General features: G+C 43.4%; 1 protein-coding gene across 1 annotated transcript in view; it reads left to right on the forward strand.

Annotated features, from left to right (window-relative positions):
• Positions 1-2,242: 2,242 nt before the first annotated feature.
• Positions 2,243-18,129, forward strand: part of LOC8029986 (aldehyde dehydrogenase, mitochondrial) — a 28,804-nt gene continuing 12,917 nt past the window's right edge. Inside the window, exons 1-6 of the mRNA XM_029991763.4 lie at positions 2,243-2,449; positions 7,194-7,235; positions 9,209-9,313; positions 10,920-11,060; positions 11,814-11,940; positions 13,716-13,777. Of these exons, the coding sequence (XP_029847623.2) occupies positions 7,197-7,235; positions 9,209-9,313; positions 10,920-11,060; positions 11,814-11,940; positions 13,716-13,777 (474 nt within the window). The 5' untranslated portion in view covers positions 2,243-2,449; positions 7,194-7,196. The remainder of the gene's footprint in view (positions 2,450-7,193; positions 7,236-9,208; positions 9,314-10,919; positions 11,061-11,813; positions 11,941-13,715; positions 13,778-18,129) is intronic.

Raw genomic sequence — 18,129 nt, forward strand, 5'->3', positions numbered from 1 at the left:
AAAAAGAATATTCATGTGTGGTCCGAAATTTTTGCTTACACTTTCTCGAAACGTTATCCTTCAAAACATAATAAACCAGAAGGTTTCAACCATGCAGCATCAAATAACTTGCAAAGGTTCCAGAAAGAGAGTACCCTGGTTTGAGCAGTACATGATTCCTGTAGTATAACGCTTGTTTTCAGAACAATAGATTTTCCGTACTAGCTAATATAAAGCGCGAATCATAGATACCAAATTTAATCACATCAGTCTCTGTTTAGAAACATATGGTATGCATTTGTAACAATAAGGGCTACAACAACGGTGTCTTTTTTATTTTATTTTATTTTACTTTGTTTTAATAAAACAATCTCATCTGAGATTTTAAGCTATAGCTAAAAACTAACGATTTTTTTCATGATCGTTATATCGGTCATACAGCTTTGTATTGAAAATAGAACACTTTCCGTTTGAGTGAAGAAAAAAAAAAAGTTAGCGAGGTTTAATATTTTTTGTATAAATGCCAATTCATAGATTAATTCATTGCCCTGATCTCAATTCATCTATTCATGATCACGTTCCGAGGCGAGTTTGACGAGTTTCTTCTGCTTTCTTTGTTGAACAAATCATCCTAATTAGCCACCATGACCCGCGCAATACACTCGTATATTGACGGTCATCGATGTTTATGAAATTTTCACCATGGACTAAACATCCATTTCAGAGTATGACTACACAATATCTCATCAAAATAATAAATTTCTTTCCAAAAAACGAATTTCGAAGTTTACGGGTACAGCACACCGAATCGCTGGCCCTCGCTCCACTGGCAACAACGAGCAGGGACGCTCGTCAGAAGAAGGGATGACAAAATTTTAGGCTAGGTGGCGCAAGCTGCCGCCCGTTACAAAGAGTCTAGCCATTATCATCCATCCACCCACGTCAAATGTTGTATCCGAGAGCAGACGACGCTCGCTCCTCCACGGCGCTGTGGGTTGTAGTGGTAGTGAGAATCTGTGGTTTATGCGGATGGTGTCTGGTTTAGGCTATTTGCGGCATGCGATGGAGGATCGGGAGAATCGGTAATGTGCTGTGGGATGCAGTAACACAACGAAGAGAGCGAGAGACACAGCTCATCTGTTTTCGATAGAGAAGTCTCAGCGATAGAAGTGGGTCCGAGCAGTCCGACGCGAACGCTGGCTCCTACGCGGAGAGCAAGTCGTCTGGTTCTTGCACAAGGGTTGCGGTAACGTCAAAAAACGCCGATTTCTGATTGTCTGATTGAAAAACAAATAGTGGGTAGACCACAAGGCATCTAGCATTGAGGTCTCCCCACTATCCTGTCAATCGAAGCCAATCCGAGCTCAGCGTCGTGCTGACGTCACCGCAACTCCTGCACAAGAAGCAGACGACTTTCTCTGCGCATAGACATTTAAAAAAAAAAAAAGAGCTACTGGCCGCTTCTATTTTCGAAATTCGTGCGTATGACGCGTGATTTGTTCGCTTTCCGAAGCGACGAACATGCGCCTGCTGGGTTGAGGAGATCGCACGCTGGAATAGGGGATTGGAATAGTGTATAGCGTTCGCAACGTGCTAGCACACAAGACCTTCCATGCCATTCATGCTTCTGGAGCGGCATCTGGGTCCATATGCCGGCAGATCGCGGACGCAGCCGCCACGGGTGGTCTCCTCGGAGGCGACGCCGTCGGACCGAATGCGAATGGCGAATCGTCTGGAATCTCGTGCTGAAAATCGTATAACATTTGCCGGCCACTGCTCGACTCAGACAAGCTCGATTAATTGTAGTCGCTTATTTTTCACGGACGATCGCGACGGCCTTTTGACTGCTTCACACGCTGGGCGAAACAGGCTCAAGCTGCCCATGTGCTGATGTTTATACATCTGACGGAAAAAAAAGGTGGCGGACCAGCAAAGTTGCAAGTTGGTTTCGGTTTCTCTTTTATCGTTTTTCTACGATTAAGAAATACTTAAGAACTTTTGAGGAAATTCATTTGCTGCTCTAGACTCAGTTTTTTACGCTGATTCGGAAAATATATTTACTTGCCAATGTTCAAATTGACATCGCTGTTCTTGTTCATTGTTGCTATACAGAGAAAGATGGGATGCCTGCGCGTGATGTTAGCCTCCTTGAGCAGGGGCAAGACTCGGACAGGCGAGGAAACAGGGTGAGAAAAAAAAAGAGGGGTTAGGGGTGATTTGGTAATCAATTTACGGATGAGTACGAATGATTCGGGCAATTCCGTACCGTGTGAGTTTACGCAGAATAGTATGGTGTGGTAGGGCTTCGAAATCTTTGGAAATGTCCAAAAATATGAAGTAGACTGTTTGGTGAGTTGAACGTGCCTTCTCAAGGGTCAAAACGAGATCAGCAATGGCGTCGAAGATGCACCTGCTTCGTCGGAATCAGCAGAGTTGATCTGACAATGCTTCTTTGGATTCAAGCAACCAGGTAAGCCTTGAAAGTACTAACTAGTCTTTCTATTAATTTCCCGACATATGTGGCCATAAAAATTGACCGGTAGGATTAAATTTATCGACGGGTATCCCTGGCTTTCTGGTGGGAACCACTACTGAGGTGAGCCATGTTACAGGGATTTTTGCCGATCTCCATATGTGTTTAATAGACTCCAGTAGGGACCTTTCTATGCGGGAAAAAAGGATTGCTCAGTGTTTTAAACTTTACGCCGTCCTGTCCCGGAGCGGTTTGACGGCCGGAGTGTCGGAGGACAACATCAAGTTCAGTGATGCTAAAGTCAGGGTCTGTCTCTGTGCAAGTATTTGTTTTCAATGGAACTGGAGGCTTGTCGCTGTACCCCTGGGGCAGCGGGATTGTGGCAGCGGGATTGTGGCAGCGAACGCATCGGCAAGAAGCTCCGTGGTTTTCTGAGTAGTGCGGCACAGGGCTATCGCTAATCCTGCCACAGGATGCTCAGGTTACTTCCTATCTTTCAAGACGCTGACGACCCTCCATGCTTTAGAAATGCCTGATGGGGAACCGACCGACTCTCATAGTTTCTTCCACTGTAGGCGTTGGAGGCGCTTAATCTGTCGGCGACATTTGGCGTCCGTCTTGCGATGTGCAGTGCAATCATTCGGATCATTTATTTTTCGAGCTCGGCGCTGCGCGAGCCATATTGGACAGTCGAGCAGCCCTTAAGTTCAGGTACATGAGGTCGGAAACAGGCCGACTGTATGGTACTCCAATGCTCTTTGTTGACAGCTGAATGGCTCGTGCAATCATGGCTGTGGTGTCTTTCGTGCTGCCAGCTAGAGCAAAGTTCATTTGAGATCGAAATACATCCCAGTTGGTAACTCGAACTTCTCTGTAAGTTTCCCTGGTTTTTTGGCAGACAACTTGCTGGTAATCATGATCGGTATATGATTACTGCCCCAGGAAGCGGCTAGCACATTCCAGTCTGCCAATATATCCGTGACAGGAATGTCAGGTCTAGTACACTGCGGCGAACTCCATGTCTGATGAAAGTCTCCGCACCATTAAGGCCCTCTAAATGAAGTGAAGATGTAATAGTACTATGAACATCAGATCCTCTTCTTGTATTTTAGTGGTCACCCCATATTTTGTTGTGGGTGTTGAAAGTTCAAATTGACGCTGGACCAGTGGTGCGCCAAAGATCGACCTATTTTTATTCGATTTTTTTAACGAATCATATTAGACAGTATTAGTGGACCGTACACTAAATTTTTGCATACACGAAGAAATTGCGAGTCGAGAGTGCGCATCCGCAGAACGCAATAGAAGGGCTAGCGTATTGCGTATGCAAGCAACGCTGTGGATTTTGCGTTGCAGACTAGCAGGCTTTGCGGGAAGCTCTCGAGAGATCTCGGGCCCAGCGAGAGCACCAGTTCCAAGATGGCGATTACCTCAACTGGCGCAGCAAGGGCGACGTGGTGTTCACGAAGTTCAGTATTACGTGAAATTGCGTGGTGTTCATCTCGGCAATTCTTTCCGGGACCTACCGCGATCGAATCAGATCGACGTGCAGCTGAAGGAGTGCATAGTGAAAATGTTCACCGCTCGAAATGTGCGTGAACGCTGCGATCTGCCCAACGCTAAGCCTCTTCGCGAAGTTTATCGCCGACGGACGAACGACTCTAAAAGAAATCGCCAAAGTTCTCGCTATGCACTGGACATCAGTAGGTCATGGATTTCTTTCCGCGATAGCATTGATAAAAGGTGCCGTTTCCACGGGACGATTGTCGGAATCTCCGTGGTCGAGTTTGGATACGAACTCCTACTCGTACCTCCGTACCTCGCAGAAAAGTGCGCTTGACCGGGCAGCTGCGGCTTGGTTTCATTGGAAATAAATTTGTTGGAAACGTTTTCATTTAGAATACTCCTTTTTAGTAGCATGGTGGCGTTTTAAGCACGCGGAATTCTACGGCTCTGGCAAATTGGATCAAAAAGATCATGCGATATGTTCACTCGGCAACGTAACGCACAACTAAAATCGGTACGCCGCATGTCGTTTTTAGCGTACGCTAAACTACTGCCTATTGCGTACGCAAGAGCCAGCAACGCTGTACTAAAACTGTCTATCGAGGGTTTGCGGTGACAGGAATAGCTAACCACAAAAAGAACACTTTAGGAATTTAGAAATTAATTTTAGGAGAAAAAAGAAAATCGCACTAGGAAGTTAGTGTATAGTTCAATTGCTTTTATGAGTATTCAGTAACTTTTAATTTCATTTCCATTTCGCTAATTAGCAGTTTACTGTAAATAATTTTTCCGAGTAGCGTCTGCCCAAATTACAAATTACTTTCGAGATATGGTGGTAGGTTTTCTTATTGACAAACATTCGAACATAGCAAAAAGAAATGAAGAATAAGATATCGGAATATCAGCAGATATTCGAAAAGAGGAGGAAGACAAGTCAAGAGAATTCAGAGAGAAAGCGACATCTTTTCCGAACACGCAGCGCGAAGGTGTGTGTCGAGTGTGCTTTCGAATGGGGCTGAGTAACCGTGGGATTGATTGATTGATTGATTGAATGATTTGTTGATTGATTGATTGATTGATTGATTGATTGAAACAAAGAGAGAGAGAAAGAAATAGAAAGAGGCAAAGAGTGAAAGAGAGAGAGGAGGGTCGGGGCAAATGGGGCTGAAAACCTCTCTTGGGATGGCAAATTTTCGTATTGTGATCGAATGAAAGAAATGGGTCCACGTACATCAGCGTCTGTCGAAGATGTTTACCTTCAAGAAAAATATCGCATGGTAATTTAACCGCAGTATTCTTCAAACGATGTCGCTAAGGTCGACCGCTCGCGCCCAGCCATCTGTGACAATAAAGGGCCGTTATCTCAACGGCGGTCGTGTTAACACCTTATGCATACTTCACCCTCCCCTTCCTCTTTTCTTTTTTTACTCTTTTCACGAATAGCACGCCACGCGTCCACGTCGGACGCTACGCTCTTACGAATAATAGGGTAAGAATGCTTTATTATTCCGAGGCGTGTGTTGTGTTCTGTCACGCTTGCTGCGTGCTGCGATGTGAAATGGATGGCGCCGACGTTGGTTTATTTATTACCTGATATGATAATTATGCCTACGCCGTTTCATGTCGGTCGTCTACTGGGAACACAATCAGGGGGCGACGTATTGTGCGGCGGAATTCGCTTAGAATGGATGAACCGAGGTACGCTTAGAAAACGAACTTTTAAATAAAATCTTGAATGAATTCTTGCGTCGGTCTTGTATTTTCTTACGTAATTCGGTAATCCAGTCTGTTAGAACTGAACCAGAGAGCGCATAAAGGCGTTCAGCCTTCCTTTAAAGTAATCTTAACATTGTTCATCTTAATAAAAGGGACGGAGAAACCGTCTCATTCTGTTGAAATATCGCAATTCCGTTGCGTAATTGCGAAGCAAAGAAGGGAATATTACAATGCGTAACTGGGTGCAATGTAATAAGTTGGCAAGATGTATGAAGCCCAAGTTCGTCTGCTTCTTTTGCGGGGGTTGTGATGACGTCAGAACGCCGACCTCTGATTGACTCCGATTGGAAGGATAATGGATAGACCACAAGGCAGCTTGCTTGAGGTCTATCCACTACCTTCCAATCAGAGCGCGGCGTTTTGACGTCGCCTGCAAAACAAGCAGACGAACTTGGGCTCCGCATTGTTTGACTTCTTTTTTTTTTTCTTCTAAGAATTAGTGCGCGGGTAAAATCGGCTTTCAGTACTCTAATTCAGACGTGAAACAGGGAAGAACTACCAAAATTATTTTACCGAAGTCCGAACATTGTTGCACGGCCCATTTAACCGCGTCCTTGGTGTTTTTTCTTAAAATGTACCAAACGAAAAGGTGGATTGTCGCTGTGCGTAAGTAGTTTCATGTGTACTCTTCCTGTTAATCAATTTATGCGTGTAATAGACAAACACGCCACTTACAAACAATACAAGGCACCGAGTCCGCGCTTTCGCAAAACAGGTTTTGAGCAATTCACGCGCACGGAAACCGGATTCGCGCGAATTAAATACCGTCTGCGCGTGCGCCGTAGTGTGCCTAGCTCTCGGAGCGTTTCCAACTGCTCGATTGCAGTCACGTGGTCTACGGGCCCGCGTCTGCAATGCCGGCTGCGATGAGACGACGACAGCGTTGATCGTCTGCAAACGCCCCCGCCTTTCTGCCTGCTTTCCTCCTCGACACGCAACAACAACGCGCATGCGCACACGCGACCGATCTGAGCGGGAAGCGTTTGCCATTAAATTTCAAACGGTTTCAGTCGCTCCCCTCTCTCAAATCTATATATAAGCTCTACAATGCGCCGCCCCGACAGTGGCGCCACCGCAGCAGTATGACGTCATCGCCATCGGGGTTTACAATAAATGGATTTCTAAAACAAAACAAAAGGTATTGCGCGGTGTTCACAATAGGCGTCCCGAACGTTCCATCGCATTGACATTCCACCCCCCACAGTAGGGCTTGGTGTTTGACATGCGAAGATAACATTCGTATATGTTTGCTCGAAGTGGGGCCATTATGTCTCGTAGTCTCTCTCTCTCTCTCGTCAAGGTCGAGATGGAACGAGATTACCCCAAACTTACCACATATAACGAAACAAACGTACGATCACTATGCCAACGGCAGCTCTTGCGCTGGTATTTAAGTTCGAGCATCGCTCGATGTGAACCGCAGTTTGTCACTAACGAACTCGTCGCGCTTCTGCTGTAGATAATGGCGCCCGTGCGGAACCCCGAGATCACGTCTACACAGGTTAGTGGAAGTCTATGCTTTCTTTTAAGCTATTTTATCAAGACGTACCTGTTTCAATCACCAAAGTCACAATTTCTTTTTCCGACAACCAACCTTTTAAAGAACTACTTCTCGCAGCGCATAAATAATGCGCATAAGTTGATATATTAGTGGTTATTGATATTTACCGAGTTACATTAAAATAATATAATGTGCTCTAACTATCAATTTCCCGGCCAATTAGTAAAAACAATTAACAAAACGAAGAATCTAGTCGATATACCGACGTTTATGATTAGTTGATTCTGATATCCTGGTAGAATTTACTGTAGTCCCGGGCGTCTCAAGAAAGGCAAGGTAGGACCTGGACGTAGCTAATGTTCGAGCTCCTCGCTTCGTGATTGTTTCTTCTGCTTTTTTATCGGTCAATGCGGCCATCTGATTGGCTGCTGAGTGTCAACAAAATGTCCGGGACTCATCGTACATTATGTTTCTTAAGTTGTCGGTGACTAATAAACTTAATAAGGTACGGTGCGCCCCAAGCTTAACGCCGCCACGAGATGGTCCGGTTTCTTCACTTTTTGAGCTATTCCTAAACCTAGCGGTCGAACTAGTTGGTGAAGGTTTGCGTCCCCAATGAAAACCCAACCAAAGGAAGGTACTCCAGCAGCTGCAGCGATCAATCTATTTTTTGGTAGCATGCAATAGATCAATATTCGCGGAACCGAGTGGCGGTGTTAAGTTTGAGGGGCACTGTATACATACATATCGGTCATTATGAGTCTTTCATTTCAAAACTATATACAATCAGAAATACTTTAACAACCAAAAAACTTTTTTTTTTTTTATTTTACTATTGATATTGCTGTACTTTTCCCTCCTGGACCCTACGATCTAGAGTTCCGTTCATACAAAACAAACCTATCAAGGAACTTTTTTTTTAGCTAGGGATACGAACACAAACTATCATAGCACATTATCAACGACATGGCTTTCACGACTTAGATATTCGAGTTTACGTACCGTCGAATTACCCTGAGACAGGGGAAGAAGAAAAGCATCAAATGGTTGAAGGGATCAAAAAATAAACAGGACGACGTCTCGGACTCGGCTAACTTGTTTATTTTGACCACCCCTTCATTATAGTCTCAAAGGCAAAACATCGTCGCCGTCAACACACAAGGACGAAGTCTATACAGTTCAAGCGCCACAACCACCATCACGGAATGTAAGAATTGTCCCCACCTGGTTGCGGCGCTTGAACTGTGTAGACCTCGTAGTCTTGTGTTGGTATTGACGACGATGAGTTTTAGACTTTATAAGGTGGTGGACTAAAGAACGACTTGGCCGAGCTCGAGACCTCATCCTGTCTATATTTTGTTCCTTCTGCCGTTTTAACGTTTCTCTTCTTCTCCGGTCTCAGAAAACTTCAACGTCGTTAATATTCACCAGCTCGCCTGCACCCTTATTATGTTTCTCTGATTACTTATGCACTTGTTTTTCACCGTCCATTTTTAGTCGTCGACAGTTCAACTAGCCATTCATAAAACATGTACGATCTTTTTGCCTGTCAGCGCCACTCACAGATGATCGCCTCGTTCCCCACAGAGCTACGCCCTGAGAAATCTTGAAACTTCGGTTTCTTTGTTTCCTTAGGTCTAAAACTAAACGTATTTTGTGCCCCGTCATTCACCAGTCTTTTTTCGTAGATTGCAACGATTTGCCCTCCCGATTTGCGAGAAAGCTGACGTTCTAGACACCTTGCTTGGAGTGCACAAGCATGATAAATTGAAAGCTCAGTAAAAGAACAAAATTCTGCTAACCCAAACATCGTTGTAAAAAAAGACTAAAAGAAACCGCCAAAATGACGACACTGGATTTTAAAAATAAACACGCAAGTGCAGTTCATCGTGATGTTTATCTTTTCCGGCATAATGAGGACTTTTTAACCATTTCCAATTTGTCGCTCACTTGATGTCCTTTATTCTTTTAAGATCTTCATCAACAATGAGTTTGTCAACTCGGTTTCGGGCAAGACGTTTGCGACGTACAACCCCGCCACCGGCGAAAAGATTGCCGACATTCAGGAAGGAGACAAGGCAAGAATCATTCGATCAATTAATTGAAATCATTGTCACACTGGTTCTGGTTGCACTCATGTCACACAGTGTTGCCGAATCGTGAAACATTTCCTATATTTCGAGAAAAAACATAGTCCTATAGGGGAAACTTAACTCGAACGCATGTAAAATACTTTGACCCTGTCAAAAACTCTGTTTCGTATCTTTGAGTCAAGACCGAGATACAGCCAGTAAACTCCTCTATACTTGTTAACAACACCGGAAAGCTCCCATCTTAGCTAAGACTGTTCTTAATATTTACGTATGTTTGGCATTAAGAGGGTTAGCGAAAGCAATTGCCCTAATTTAGTGGTTCTGATATTTTTTTACAGATCACTAATTATTTTGCGATTCACGCTTGAAATGTCGCAGGTATTCCGTAAGCAGGAAGAGCCTTCATTAGGAGAACGCAGTTTTGGCTTGAATTTGAATACATGTTATAATAAAACCTTTGTTTATTTTCTACGCAACTTTCGTTCAAGGCTGCCTAAGAAGATTCGTGCTGTTTTCTTTTTTGCTCTATTTTCTCAGCGTATTTTTTTTTTTTTTTTGTGTGTGTTTCTACATTTGGAGATAGTTGCATATGTGATACTTTTCTTTAAAAACAGTCTGCTTTTGTAACTAAACGTTAAATTGCGGGACAAAAAAAAAGTCTGCGCCTTGACAAGGGTAAAACCAACTTAGTAATGTGGCAACACTGCTGTTACAGTTTAGGCTGGTGCACACATTTGGGGTCGGGGTGATAGACAGCGTTACGTGACAGCTCATGAATGCTTACGAAGGAAAAACACACTGGCATGGAGTATTTGTGAGATGGAATACTTTACACCTATAAAAAATGATATTGTATAACATTGCAATTCTTTTTCCAAACACACAGAAAAAAACAATATTTGTAAAATATAGGAAGATCAGAAGTGCTTCGGGTCTATCTGAGAGATGGTGCCAGTATTTTTTCTCGTTTTAAGCGGTTCCAAGCGGTTTCAAGCGGTTCCAACGAAGTCGATCACAGTCGAACGCAATTGCGTGAACTAGCCTTGGCATTATTTGTTTTAGCATCATAACAATAATATCAGGTGTGCTTTTAATAGTTAAGTACTTTTCAAAATAACTTGCTTTGGCCTCATGGCTGACATCATGTTAAAATAAATATAGTAAAGAAAAAATATTTCCTCTGGAATTACGAAGCATCACGCACGCAAATAGTGAAGGAACTCTGAGACGGTTAGGCTCAGAAAGGAGTATGCCGCTTTTATTTGGTGATAAATAACCTAATAAGCGCTCTACGGATTATAAAATGTGGCTGTATGATAGTCTCAACACCAGACTTGTCAACAAATGGGCGCACCATTAGTGCACACAATGTGAGTACACAAGTTGCTTATCAAGAGGTGTGTTGGCTTAGAACATCGCTTTGCAGCGGCCGCCAATCGCCTATAGAGGGCGCGAGTTGCGCACCATTTCAGGCGGAAGTCACTTCATTATTGCGTAAATCTTCTCCACCTTGGGGATTTGCCCTAAAATCATTGCATGAAATCATGTTTGCTCAATACTTGGACTTGTGACGTGCAATATCGCCACTCAGGAAGATGTGGATCTGGCTGTCAAAGCAGCACGAGCCGCTTTCGCACGTGGTTCGGAATGGAGGACAATGGACGCGTCCAAAAGAGGTCGAATGCTTCTCAAACTGGCGGACCTGATGGAAGAGAACGCCGACTACCTTGCCGTGAGATTTGTGACCGAATTTCCTGTAGTGTGTGACGTTGTTGTCGACGTCTAAGTTAGTGTCTGACTACCTGAGAAACTCAGGGCGCAGCAAAGTGGTTACTTGGGCTAGTTGGTAGGTAGTTTAAAAAGTATGAAAGCGCCGAAAGCAACAAACACTGTTAGTCCTCTTGCTTTTTGCAAATTGCAAGAAGCAAGCTTTTCTTACTTAGTCTTGGCTACTTGAGGTTTTTCGCGCTTTTATACATTTTAACCAGGGTGTGACTTATGTTCACACTTCTTATTTTGTAATTCACTCTTCGGCAATCTTTCCGGATAATGCAGCAAAGATGACGAGAATAATGATGATGATTGATGCAATCTTATTGGCTGTAGAGCGATAATAAGATGCTTGAAATTTGCCACGTTCTGCGTTTCTTAACTGTTAGTGACTGTACAGTGTTTCAACCTCAACGAACCATTTTGACCCATTGGGACAATTGTAAAGTGTTTGTGCTGAATTTTAATTCCTATTATTTAGCCCAGCAGAATTCCATTCATCTAGGCGCGGCAATGTATATACATAGCTTCCCCTCAACGCAATCTTAGATTAATGTACCTCAACTGCACGAACGAAAAGGGTCGTATTGCAATACTCGACGTTTGCAAGATTTTTATAATATCAACGACTTAAAGGCTCATGCTCAGGTTCAAGCTCTTTCTGCCGTATTCGACTACATTTATGTCTCATTTGACGAAGTATTACGGCTTTCAGAGTCTGGAAACGGTGGACAACGGCAAGCCTTTCACCCTCTCCCTTGCTGACGTCATGTTTGCCAGCGCTGTTATACGCTATTACGGCGGATATGCTGACAAGGTGCATGGGAACACCATTCCTGTCGGTGAGTGATAGCTAAGCTTCTGCGTGCACTTCATAAATAGTTTACTTAAGTTGAAGAAAAATGACACTGGTTTAGGACTGCGTGACTGCTTATGAGTGTTCTGCAACAAATGCATATGATCTTTTTTGCTATTATTGTAGTGTGTGAAGCAAATACGGAAAGTAAACAGTGCGTCACTTACTACCATCATTCAACATATTCTTTATCAAGGTCGTTTATTGGAGTGACAGGAAGGAAATAATGCGTTCTCATGCGGTAAAGATGATTGCCGTCGTCTCGTTTTTTTTTTTTTTGTTTTTTTTTCAAGATTTTTGTGTTTGAGGCGAGGTCAAAGAGTGGTACCCCAAAGATGTGGGCCTTACAAAATAATTGTTTCTCTCTTTTCTATGAGTTTCCAGATCAATCTCAAGTGTACGTTTAAAAAGATATTCTTTTATGGGCCTCGTTACCTAAAAAAAAATGTAATTTCAAGACTTGACACTCAGGATTCTGCCAAGCGTTTAACTCCATCGTCTTATATACACTAAAATAAATTCGTTTCGTAAAGATAACTACTTCAGTCGTCTTTATATTGATCTCCGTTTTATTCCCTCTATCGAACCCACGGGTCTGAGTTTGCCCTGCTTGACATACCTGTTATAATAGCTAACAACTTCAGAACAACAGAGTGTGATCAGCCCTACAGTCCTTATCATTATCCTTGTATTATCATAATCATATCACTGTCATATTATTATTATATCATTATCATATTATTATCACTGAGCACCGGGAAGCGTCAAGATCTAGCAGATGAAAAGAATCAGGAACCAATAACCAAAACGACGAGCGGCATCAAGATTAGCCACACCCTACTTTTAATCCATCGCAGTCACTGAGCAAACGCAGGGCATGGACAATTCTGTTCATGGTTCTTGCATCGTGATTTGCGCTTCTGCGATCTCGTTGGCTAATGCCACGCACAGCCGTACATTTGTAGAGCCTGGTCAGTGGGTGTGGCGACGAAGGCGCTGGAGAGGAGAAAAGTGGAGGAGAGCAAAGAGGAGACAACCGCCATTTTGACGCAACACGCTTTCCGTACAGAACACTGTTGAAGCTACGCGTCGTCTGCTACAGGCCGACTTCTTTTTTGCCTGAAAAAACGTTTGCGGTGAAACGACGAGAAAAGTTCATTCATTGGCTTCTTAACCTATAGCGAGGAACAACACCTAATCATTTCCTTGCCAGAGCCAGCGAAATAAAACGAAATAACCAAAATTTGGATGTCGATCCCATGCATTCCAACGGGCGAGTGCATGAAAATGGCGGCCCTCACCGCTCAGCCGGGAACACCCGGGAGTTCACACGCATGATCTCACACTTCTCCCTCTGCGCCGCGGGCTGATTGGCTCACTAGGCAGGGGGGCGTTACGGTGGCGAGATCATAAACTGGCCAAACTCTCCTAATATACGGCTCTGATGCCACAATATCATTGGCTTCGGAGCAAATCAGATGCACTGGACTCGCCACGCAGTGATCATATAGCAACATGTCAATATGTTCCTTGTTGCGATATAAGCTGATGCTGAAACGGAAATTAGATGCTTGCTGAACAATGAGCGGTCGGTATAACGTCCTATATATCTGCTGCTCTCTGCGCATACCGTGGCCAACGGTTGATAGTTTAGCGGGCACAATTGGTATTTATCCTAGGAAGAAGCAGGTATGGACCTCGCATAACGAGCCGCCGATTCTCGGTTAATTCTCATTCTATGTTATTTGTTCTCTTTAATAGACGGAGACGTTTTCGCCTACACGAGACGCGAGCCCATCGGCGTTGTGGGACAGATCATACCGGTAAGCATATGGCCTATTAGACAATTCCAACTCTCAAAAGAGCCCAAATGTGATTCCCTGTGGAGCATTTATAAAACAATAGAAACGCCATTGACTGCGATACCCGACAGTATCAAGCCCACATAATACGTTTGAAGCCCAAAAATCTGCAGTGTGCACTCGAGACTGGGACAGACACCACTCGCGAGGCTTGATCGTACTGTCAAGTGAACCCTTTGCAAAATCACACCAAGCATCATTGGCGATCGCCATTCCTTAGCTTTAAACCTGTTTGTTGGATCCGAGTCGTCGCCAAAACGTTGACGCAGTATACATGCTCAGTGTATAGTGCCCGGACAATGACGGGCTCGCGTAATGGACCTTTTCCACATACCGACGGCATCAGGCGGTGGCTACACGAACCAAAAATCGAAGAAGTGACGTATACCTGCGCTACCAATCGATAATGGGAGCTACGGTATACCAGTTTCTTCGCACTCTGAGCTGCGGCGCGTGCCCACCGCGACTTTAAAGAGGGGCATCCGTAGCGTCCAGCCAAACGTCGTCCCGTATGGAAATCTTATATCTGGGCCATATCTGGCCATATCAAACATTATATGATTATATACGGCCTATATACAGCCTTATCTGGCGTATATACAGACTTATCTGGCGTATATACAGCCTGATATGGTGTATATACAGACTTATCTGGCGAATATACAGACTTATCTGGCATATATACAGCCTGATATGGCGTATATACAGACCGATCTGGCGTATATACAGAGTTATCTGGCGGTCGGTTTTCAATATATTAAAAAGTAAAAAAAAGGTTTAAAAAATTTCTTTGTTGCCAACCTCGGAATAACTCATTGTTCCCGAACTAAATATTAGCAAAAATAATCCCAAACTTCAGCTTTGACAAGCTTAAGTTTGACATAATTTGTGCTAGTTTTCACGAGGATTTCAATGTAGCTTCATTATTTCGAGGTGTTCACATTACGCGCGAATAGACAATTTGCTAAATCCCCAAGCGCCTCGGCCCGTACTCGAGGAATCATATATGGACGGTGTTTCTTCAGTTGCCTAGTGATCGAAAATTTCGAGCAATTTTATGGTTACACAAATTTGAGTGTAATTCGGAGTCACCCTGAACACTTGGCGTACAGAACCCAAGTACCCGCCATACCACTTTTAAAATGTCCCGCCAATGTCAGTACTGTGCATTCCGTTCAACCTTCCACCTGGATGAGCTGCACACATATCTATTACATTATTATCATTCTCGTGCAGCTTCAAAGACGCTGATTTTAAGTTAGAAATGCTAAAAATGTTATAAACAGCTCCGCTTAATGCGAGCTAAATCCCGGTTTTGTTTGTTGTGAATTTTCGGCTTTTAAGTAATTCCTGCTAAAACAACAATCACGAGAATGATAATATGGTAAGAGATTTCGGCGGCTCAGCCTGGTTGAAGGTTGGAAGAATGCACAGTATCATAAACGCTGCCATTGATGAGAAAACTTAAAAGTGATATGACAGGTACTTGAGCCCTATGGGACGCTTGTTCAGGGTGACTACGAATTACACTCGAAACTGTGTAACCATGGAATTGGTCATAACTAGCGATCACTAGGGAGCTGAAGGATCACCGTTTCCATAACTCCTCGAGTGCGGACCGGGGCACTTGGGAGAATTGTAGACAATAAAAAGATATAAAGTGATGATTTCAGGCTTGTGTCCCTTTGAAATGCCTGACCAGATCTGGAATTTCCTTACTTAGCCAGATCTGGGATTTCCATACCTAGCCAAGAGTATCAGGTTATATCTGGCAGATATACCATATCAGGTTATATGTGGCCAATTTTTGATATGGCCATATCTGAAATCTTCAGATCTGGCCAGATATAAATTTTTTGTAAGGGGTGTTTCTCTTTCCGTACACTTTCTTTTTTTGTGAAACACAATTATATATATGCCGTAATTACGTTTTCTACTCGCTGATCCGATGCCTCCTTCTGAATTTCCTCGATTTCTCGTGCCGACTTCCGCCGCTTGGCACCGGGCCGGAAAAGGTTCATTGGCATAGCTGCTCCTAGATGGCGCGCACTTTTGAAAAGAGTCTCTTGTCCGCTCTGTGCGACTCTCTCGCACTCGCGACTTTTCCTTTTTACTTGACGGTCATTTTAGCGCACACATTTTCTGTTTGTCTCCATTTCGATGTGCAGTGGCAGCATGGGATTCAACAAAAGGTTGAGTATATGGACCTCACGAATGGTTGGGTTCTCTTTGAGACAGACAGACATCGAGGCGCCATGTTTTGAATGTGGGCTATTGGTACGCTTTTCGTGCTCTGAAGGGAAACATACGCACGCGCATCCAGCCATGCCGATACCGCTTTGCTGTGGTCGTTCATTTTACAATGGAGTAGGTACCGTCTAAAGACTTCTGTGCAGCACGCAAGTAAAGGGCACCAGCGCGAAAACCCTGATCTTCAAAATGGTTGTTGTTTGATCGCACAAGAACTCGCGCAATTAAATATTTTGTGACGGGGCTAGGCTCTCTTTTGTAAAGCCTGGGTTGCGCTACACAGCCCACGCACAGTACAGCAGTCTATATTATTACTTTACCTTAAAATAAAAAAATATTGTGAATATGAAAAAAATATATATACTTTTCCGTTAAAAAAATGGTGCGTAGTCCTTGCTAACTCAAACGTCCGTTATGTGTTGTCCCAACAAAAGAAGTAGAAAAAGAAGATGGAAGCTTTTCATTTGAGCATATCAGATTACCGAACTGCTATAAAGAATCAATATATACATCAAAATGCCAAATAACGACTCACGTTAGTTATCGGCTAAAAAAATGTTATAGGCAGCAAACAACAGCTCAAGAAAGATCAGGACAACAGAGGATACATACACAGAAAGACAAGAAGGGCACTAACAGCTGTAATACTGGATTTCTATTTTCGCTGGTGTTTTCTATAATGAATAGTCATGTTTGGAGGTGGGCTCGTCGGTGGTGCATTGTAAACATATAACTAAAACAGCGCAAACGAACACAACTTACACAAGGACAAGTAGAAGAAGGGACACAGACAGCGTTGTGTGTCTTTGTCCCTTCTACTTGTCCTTCTGTTCGTTTGCGCTATTTTGTTTATATGTTTACAATGAATAGTCAATTCACTCAAGCCCCCATCGAAATCTGTTCATTAAAATTAAAGGAAGATCTATCGGTGGAGTTTTATGGCGAATTTCACGGGTCGTTTTGGAGCGCGCCGGGATCGGCTTTTCTGGAGCGCGCCTGTTTCCTTGGCGATCGAGGTCGAGACGGACGTGTTCCACTTGTCGTTTGGGATCAGCTTCCAGTGCAAATCTCGATCTAGATCCGAGAAAAGTCGCTCCGCCGATTTCGGCGGATTCGACCAGGAATCAGCCTGGCCTGCCCTCTGAGCGCACACCCCACGTAGCACGAGAACGTTCTGAGAACATTCCGGGAATGTTCAAAAGAACATAGGCAACATTCTTGGAATGTTGAAAATTTACGTAAGAACATTCTATCAACGCTGTCAGAATTTAACGCAGGCACTTATCGCTACATTCGGGGAATGTTTTCCAAGGGATATTCTTAGAACGTTCTGTGAAGAACATAGAACATTACCAGGGCGTTCAACCAACATTCAAATATCCTAACCAGAAGAACGTTTTCTGAACATCCAGAGAACTTCTATAACTTTTCTTTGAAATGTTGCTAATTTATGCAGGGACATCCTTTCAATCTCCTCAGAATGTGGCGTGGGTCATCACTACACTCAGAAAACATTATTTGAGGACTATTTACAAAGATTCCACAATTACGGCTTGCTTAGGCTACAGCCCCAATGAGCCGCACTACATACATGGATGAGATAAATCTCCCCACAGAGCGATATTTTTTAATCGAAATAGATTTTTAGAAGGTGCAAGCATAAGCTAGCCGCTTTCACAGTGCACGGGCCTGAGCACGTATTAATGACAGCTTACTCCTACGTGTCACTTGTCAACTTCTTCCATTCAAAATGCGCTGTCTATATAACCGATTACTCACACCGAACTTTAGAACAGATACACATGGCATTCAACACAGAACTGGGAATTACCTTTTTCAAGGTTATAAATTTCACATATTAAAAATCTGATCTTTTCAAAACTGCCCCTCAACATACGCAGTGAGTGCCAAGTTCATTATCAAGTTTTCAAAACCATTCCTTTTCTCTTACACCTTATATCACATTCCTCGGTAGACTCATATAAAATACAAATGATCCCTTATGCTAAGTTTCCAGAAACTCCACTTAATTTGCATATTTTTGGAACAAAGTGGCATTATAA

This window comes from Ixodes scapularis, unplaced genomic scaffold (genome assembly GCF_016920785.2).
Source record: "Ixodes scapularis isolate PalLabHiFi unplaced genomic scaffold, ASM1692078v2 PGA_scaffold4__175_contigs__length_147842914, whole genome shotgun sequence".
NCBI classification, from domain to species: Eukaryota; Metazoa; Arthropoda; class Arachnida; order Ixodida; family Ixodidae; genus Ixodes; species Ixodes scapularis.